This window comes from Primulina eburnea, chromosome 13 (genome assembly GCF_022965805.1).
Source record: "Primulina eburnea isolate SZY01 chromosome 13, ASM2296580v1, whole genome shotgun sequence".
In the NCBI taxonomy this organism is placed as follows: Eukaryota; Viridiplantae; Streptophyta; class Magnoliopsida; order Lamiales; family Gesneriaceae; genus Primulina; species Primulina eburnea.
In genome coordinates, this window is record NC_133113.1 from 15,816,554 (window position 1) to 15,824,821 (window position 8,268).

The window sequence follows — 8,268 nt, forward strand, 5'->3', positions numbered from 1 at the left end:
ACTCCCTGGATGGATTGAGTACGGGGTGCTGTGGGCCTCACACAAGATATCAGCTCGAAGGGAATCACTGTTAGGAACCCATAGGCGATCCCTATACCTGACTATGCCGTCCACAACTGTATACAGTCTCTGGCCCTTAACCTCATCCCTCTGTCTCCACTTCTGTAACTGTTCATCCGAAATATGTCCTGTACGGATCCTGTCCCTCAGAGTCGGCTGTACTGTCAGAGTAGCGAGATTCGGGGCCTAGCCCCTGGCAAAAACTGCAAGCTCAAATCTCTGAATCTCAGCCTGTAGGGGTCTCTGCACTGACAGATGTGCGATCACTACGTGCTTCCTGCTCAGAGCGTCTGCGACTACATTAGCTTTACCCGAATGGTAGCTAATGTCACAATCATAATCTTTGACCAGCTCAAGCCACCTCCTCTGTCGCATATTTAGTTCCTTCTGGGTAAAGAAGTACTTCAGGCTCTTGTGATCTATGAAAATCCTGCACTTCTCCCCATACAGATAGTGTCTCCATATCTTCAGGGCAAATACCATTGCTGCTAGCTCGAGGTCATGAGTCGGATAGTTCTTCTCATGAACCTTCAACTGTCTGGACGCATATGCTATCACTCTGTCCTGTTGCATCAGAACTGCGCCCAACCCAAGCTTCGATGCATTTGTATATACCACAAACTCTCCCTGCCCTGATGGCATGGCTAGCACTGGTGCGGTGGTCAAGGCCTGCTTCAGTCTGTCAAAGCTCTCCTGACACTCTGGTCCCCAAACAAATTTGGCGTTCTTCTTCGTCAAAGCAGTCATAGGTACCGCAATAGAAGAGAAGCCCTGGATGAACTTCCTATAATAACCTGCCAATCCTAAAAAGCTGCGGATCTCTGTCACGCTCTTCGGAACTGGCCAATCTCTGACTGCCTCTACCTTGCTGGGGTCGACCTCTAAGCCATTCTGAGATACAATGTGGCCCAAGAATGCCACCCTGTCGAGCCAGAAGTCACACTTGCTAAACTTGGCATACAGTCGTCTATCCTGTAGAGTCTGCAATACTGTCCTCAGATGATGACTGTGCTCCTCCTTGCTCTTCGAATAGATCAGGATATCGTCAATGAAGACTATGACGAACTGATACAAGAATGGCTGAAACACGCGATTCATGAGATCCATGAAGATCGCTGGCGCGTTCGTCAAACCGAAGGGCATCACCAAGAACTCATAGTGCCCATAACGCGTCCGAAAGGCGGTCTTATGCACATCTGCCTCCCTCACTTTCAGCTGATGGTATCCGGATCGAAGGTCTATCTTGGAGAACACTGAGGCTCCCTGAAGCTGATCAAATAAGTCCTCGATCCTCAGTAGTGGATACTTATTCTTGACTGTGACCCTATTCAGCTCTCTGTAATCAATGCACAATCGCATGCTGCCATCCTTCTTCTTAACGAATAGCACTGGTGCGCCCCATGGGGAGAAAATAGGGCGAATGAAACCCTTATCTAGTAGAACCTGGCTCTGATACCAACTGAAACGTCTACTCAATTAAAAATGCGGAACTAATTATTTTTTTTTATATCTCTCATTTTTGAAAATAAACATTTAAATAAATCACATGCATGCAATCCTATGTAGAAACATCATTTTAAAGATCGTCACAGCAGTTACCATTAAAATATAGCGGAGAAATAAAAATGAGTAAAATCCTAATATCGGCTATAAAGTAAAACGGTGTAAAACAAAATCAACGTATCATCTCCATAGAATAATATCATAAAGTGCGGAAAAATCAAAGGTCCTCGGGTCTTGTCGTCCACAAGGTCCGCCGACTCATAGTCCAGCACCTCCAGTCTCCTCGACATCGAACTCACCTGCATAACACACGCCTAGTGAGTCTAAAGACTCAACACACCTGTACCATAGATAACAAATACGTATACGTAGCACACAGCAGTGAAAAATATCATAATAAACATATCTTTCATGAACTTTAAAATCTTAATGTAAATGTGCCATATGCAATCGTGTCATGTCAAAACAGTTCATCGATAATCATCATTCATCGTTCATCATTTATCATTCAGTTCATTAGAGGTGACTATCATACATCATCATTTACGATGGATCCATCATACATAGAACCGCGGTACCGGGCGGCTGTCGGACATCAGTGACAGGATTACCTATCCACTATGCCTAGGCCTCATCATCATCATCATCATCATCATCATCATCATTTACATATACATCTTAAATATTTACATATACTTCGATAGCCACAATTAATTCCCATCATTCAAAATATTATCATTTTCATCACTTATAAAAATCATGCACCAATGCAATTTTTCTTAAATTCAAGCATGCAACGTATATTTTCATAAAATCTTAAAAATCTTGAATCATGATGCATGAACATTTAAAACATCATAAGTTTGTGCTCAGGGCGCTGCTGGGACCAAAATCTCACCTCGGGTGCAAAATGACCATTTGGCCTCTGGAAACCCAAAAATTATCGTTTCAACCCTGGACTTCTAAAATTTACCCAAAGCTTACCAAACTCCTTAAAATGTCCCAAAACATTTTTAAAAGCATCCCTAGACGTAATCTCGAGCCAAAACTACAACTAAATCGATTCGTTTTAAAACTTGGACTGGGGTCCTGGTTCTACCCCAAATTGACTCGAAACTTAACCGAAGTTCTCCCAACTTAAACCATGATTTAAACAACTCCTTCTAGACCAATTACTACTTAAATTAAGTCTTTAAATCCGTGAAGTTTTGGCCAGTACATCACCTTCTCCAACCTTCTCGGCCGCCCCATTATATTCGCACACCTAGATCCCCATTTCTAAATCTTTCGGTCCCTTCTTAAGCTCCCACCTGTCCAGCCTCTAAGGCACCCCATTAGGACTCTAATTACCCCTCTAAACCAAGGCTAACCGATGCTTAAGATGGCTACACCAGCCACGTGCAAGACTCGCCCGAAACTAGCATCTCCATTCACGATACACGCTAGACTACCAAGGATCGAACTCCCCCTTCGACCGAACACTCAAGGCTCATTTCCAGAATTTTACTAGACTCCACAAGGTCTGAAATCCAGCTTAGTTCGAGCCCATGCATCGCAGCCCCTCCGAACTTTACGATCATGACAAACCGAACAAAACCCGAGATATCACCTCTCGATCTCTCCTCCTACAGCAGCACCGAACTATTTTCACTTCCAGACTCCATCGTGACACTACCAACAGACCTTGAATAGCCCCAAGACACAGCCCCTTGCACCTCAAATTCAGAAAAAAACGTGAATAACGATCATGAGATGCAAGAAAACGCATGGAAACCGAATTCCTTTCAATGACATGCCATGTAAGGCCCGGGGCCGAAGAGGGCGGGGGGTGATCGCCGGTGCCATCAGTTGCACTGACAATGAGCGGCTCCTGGCAGGCTTCTAGGTGGAGGGAACAGGTCTCGCCGGTGTTGCCTGTAGGTCGTGATGCGCCTTGAGATGGCCGTCTCCTGTCCCCCTGCCGGCCGGTGGGGAATCCGCTTTTAATTGGACTCTCAAGTAGAGGAGTTGCTTTTTTTTTTTCAAATCAATCCGTTTTTCGAAATTGAAACGCCGAAAACTTCCAGGAGTTGATTATCCCTCTCGAAAACTAAGATTTGAATGAACCGACCCACATGGGAATGAGAGGGATTCCGAGACTGTTCAATGTAATGGACTGTACAGTTGAAGAGGGCTTAAAAGATTTGATTTGTACTACTGATATCACGAAGGTGCATCTTCTTTTCGGTAGCTCATCACATAAGAACTCCAAAGTTAAGCGTGCTTGACTTGGGGCAATTTTGGGATGGGTGACCTCCTAGGAAGTTTCTCAGGGTGCGTGTGAGTGAGGACATAAGCACGCTGAAAAGACCAGTCTTGGTACAGTGAGGACAATTGTCAAATCTGAGACGTTACAAGTGGTATCAGAGCCGACCTCTCTTAGTATGGTGTGGTCCGGGGACGAACCAAGCGGACAATGAGCGGCTTCTGGCAGGCTTCTAGGTGGAGGGAACATGAATGAACCGACCCACATGGGAATGAAAGGGATTCCGAGACTGTTCAATGTAATGGACTGTACAGTTGAAGAGGGCTTAAAGATTTGATTTGTACTACTCATATCACGAAGGTGCATCTTCTTTTCGGTAGCTCATCACATAAGAACTCCAAAGTTAAGCGTGCTTGACTTGGGGCAATTTTGGGATGGGTGACCTCGTGGGAAGTTTCTCAGGGTGCGTGTGAGTGAGGACATAAGCACACTGAAAAGACCCGTCTTGGTACAGTGAGGACAGTCGTCAAATCTGGGACGTTACAAATAAAATATTATTTTTTTACACATAAGTCTTCATTGGTGTTCCAAGATATTATATTATATTACACATCACTTTTGAAAATCTTCTTCTCCGAATTTGCTTCTTCACATAAAAAGAAACATGTGGATAATTGAGTTGTCTAGTTGTGGTATTTTTTTCAAAACATTTGACCAAGCAATTTGAGAGATATGGTCAAAATACTAGAGCTTGGTAAAACTGCCACTCTTTTGATGACTTTATTTGTTGCTTAGTTTGATCCCAATTGTGAGAGGATTTTTATCTCATGCTTACCACCAATATTGTAGATATTAACATCAACTTTCTACAGGTCCAAGAATCATCTTAATCCCATTTGCAACGCCAAGTTTATTCTTGTTTTATCGAACCTGTAAAAAATAGTAAAAACTTGTAATTACACAACAACTTATTTTTTATACAATTTATTATAAAACATATAATATTTAAACATTTAATAAAACAAAAACTATATATTTATATTATAAAACATTAAATTAATGTACAATTTTTATGTTTATCAAAACACGACAAGCTTTGTTGGAAACTAAATTTCGGTTGTTTGACAAAAATTAAGTGCTTAAATCAATTGAACTAACTGATCAAGAAGTTTGGAAGTAACTGAACAAATACTCAAACTGGCAATTGTCTATAACTGAAGATTAATGCGCAGATTAATAAAGGCAACTGAACCAGCTGAACTGAACTTACGCAGACAATTGACTGATCAGTTGCTACATTCAGTTGTGATCTTATCAGCTATTTCTCATCAGCTGATCCTTCAGCTGTACACTTCATCAGTTAACAAAAAGGACATTCAACCGACAACAGTACAAAGCTTACTGCAACTAATAGTGGGAACGAAGCTGCAGTGTACGAATGATAGAAAAAATATTGACGTGGCAAACAATTGATATAAAGATTCAAATTACATTGAATATTACTGTTGAAGAGAAGCCTATAAATACCAGAGAAGATCAGTCGAAAGACAACGATTCACTATTCTATCAATCTTGGTGTTACTCTGCTCAAATTCTTGCTAATATTCACAAATCAGAAGCTCACAGTTATCATATTTATTCATAACTTTCTAGGCTATTTTTCGAGCTTACAAGCACAAATTGTTTTGTTGTAGAGATCAGTTGTGCTAAGTCCAGTTGAGTACTGTGAAATATTTTGTAAGCTAAGAGTTTCAGTTTTGGCATTGTTAAGTTCAAACTGAAGTGGGTCTGTACAAGTGTTTGTATCGATCAAAGTCTTTTAGTAGATATCCTATCCTAGTGATAGAAGGGGTGATGAAGGATCGCTTGCAGAGCACCTTGAGGTGCTTCAAACAAAATATTCTCCAAGACCTGCAATATCTCGTGTTCTAGGAATGTATACACCGATTAATTAGATCGAATTTGGTATAGAACCAAGCGGAAAACACTCGAAATAATAATTCGTTAAGAAACACTGATATATTTATATATCTTGTGTAACTGAATAACCAAAAGACTAGATTAGTTTTTGCATTCATTAGTTCAGTAATGGTGAAAACTAAACCAATGGATGTTCTAACTAGTTAAATCAATTTGAAAACAATAGTCAATTAGTTAAATACACAATATATGTTTATTGATGTTCGGAGACTTCAACTGCTCCTACATCACCCCTTCTACCACCTCGGGTAAGATTCAATAAAAAACTTTGATCGATACAAACACTTGTATAAACCCACCCAACTTAGGACTTACCCACTGCCTAACTGAACTCCTAGACTAGACTGAAGGCAGCAGCACCTACCAGTCAACACTTCTTTAATGTCTATATGAGAAAGACTACATACACAAGTTTAATGTCTTTGTGAAAGACTATATTTGAGTGGTGGTGTGTGTGTGTGTGTGTGAACTGATCTCTGAAAACTACACGAAAGTGTTCTCACACACCGAGGGAAATATGCTTCTAATCTAAAGCTGATAACACGTTTAAGTGTTCCCTCGACTAGGCTGAATGCTTCTTTCTTAAGCTGATATGACATTGAAGCGTGCCCTTTTCTATTCTCTCTTGTATTGTGTATTTGTTGCATGTCTTCACTGATCTTCACCCTCTATTTATAGGTGCTAAGTTTGATCGTACAGTGAGACTCAATTATTGTATACGTTGTATTTTGAATCCGTTCCTCGAAATTTGTCTTGTTCTTTCTGGAACACTTTTGTCTTTAAGCTCTGATGCAACATCCATTATTGTCCTTTGACTGGACAAATGTTTTTGTACCTTTGCGCACAGCTGGATTCTACTTAGTTCAGCTTGTCTTGATCTGCAACTGATTGTTCCAAACTGATGATCAGAGCTGGTCAGTTGAACTGGTCTTCAGTTGGGCTGGTGAAATCAGTTGACTCGTTGGTTGAACTGATTTCACTCTTATTCAGTTGAACTGATCTTCAGTTGGGATCTTCATCAGTTGAACACTCCTTCAGCTGGCCGGGCTTCTGAGGTTTTCCTGCTGAACCACCTATTAACTGAACAATCAGTTGAACTTATTTTCGACGCATCAGTTGAACTGGTCTAGTTTGGTTGAACAGTTAATGCTTTCAGTTGGCGTCTTCGACAGCTTCAGTTTTGGCTCGTAACTGATTATTTCAGTTTCAGTTATCTACGCACTGAGGTAGATTATTAAAAATCAACTAACAAGTTTTGTTCACATCAAAATTAAGATTGTGAACATGAATGTTCTAACAATCTCCCCTTTGTATGATCACAAAACTTGAACAATTGAAGTTTCAAAAGAAGTTCTCCCCAAAGAGAGAATAAAAGAAATAAAGAAAAGCTTTTTAAAGAAAAGTGTTTCAATTCAAGGAATAGCAGAAAGAAACGCTCCCCCTCAACAACTGAATGAAATAATTTATAAACAATTTTTTAGTTCGAGGGATAACTCTAAACAAAACTCCGCCTCATAAACTGAATGAAAAATTTCCCTTCAGAAATATAATCATTTACGCGATTAAGGAAGTTTTGGTATTAATCAATCACTTTAGGCAACAAATCTCAAAATAGCAGTTCTGTGAAGGCTAACTAGATGAACAAAATGTTTTTTTAATCAAATAAGTGTCCCTTGTATTATACATCTGCGCATAACAACCAATGTAATGGAAATTGCTACTCCACTAGCAGACTTTATATAACATCAAACATCAGTTAATTTACACATTATATAACTGAATATACTAACAACTGGTCGTCTTGAATGCTTTGAATGTTGCAAAAATTTTAAGTTTCTTTTTCCAGAAGATCAGCTAATTTGCCTTTGGACTTGATCTCTGTGCTGGCTAACTGGTCGAGCTGACTCAAACTGAACACAACTGGTTCTGAACTGCATTGATCATCTATATTCGATCTTATATGGCAATTAAGCGGCGGCAGATCTGATGATTAAGCTCCACTTAACTCATCAGTTTCAGCTGGTAGTTGGGTTTTGTTTGCTGATCAGTTGTACTGGTAGACTTGAAAATGAAATAATGTCCTTTGAGCTTTCAGTTGAACTACTGTCAGTTGAACTCTAAACCTTGAAAGTTACTTAAAACAACAAAGTTAATGAATCGAGAGAAGTGGCAACTATGGTAGTTGCTGAGGTAGGAACCTTCGCTCTCCTAATAACAAACACATAAAATATTTAAGAGGATTTTTAAATCCATTTTAAATAACATTTTAAAACATATTTAAAATATCAGTTTTAAAATGTCCTTCTTAGAACAACTAGCTCTGATACCAATTGAAGGATCGTTCGCAGAGCACCTTGAGGTACTTCAAACAAAATATTCTCCAAGTGCTGCAATAGCTTGTGTTCTAAGAATGCATACACCGATGAATTAGATCGAGTTTGGTATAGAACCAAGCGGAAAACACTCGAAATAATCCTTCG

General features: G+C 40.0%; 1 protein-coding gene across 1 annotated transcript; it reads right to left on the reverse strand.

Annotated features, from left to right (window-relative positions):
- Positions 1-286: 286 nt before the first annotated feature.
- LOC140810315 (uncharacterized mitochondrial protein AtMg00860-like) lies at positions 287-1,167 on the reverse strand. The gene is made up of 2 exons (XM_073168189.1): positions 589-1,167; positions 287-337 (listed from the first exon to the last, which is right to left on the reverse strand). The coding sequence occupies exons 1-2, from the start codon at positions 1,165-1,167 to the stop codon at positions 287-289; spliced, it is 630 nt and encodes a 209-aa protein (XP_073024290.1).
- Positions 1,168-8,268: the final 7,101 nt, after the last annotated feature.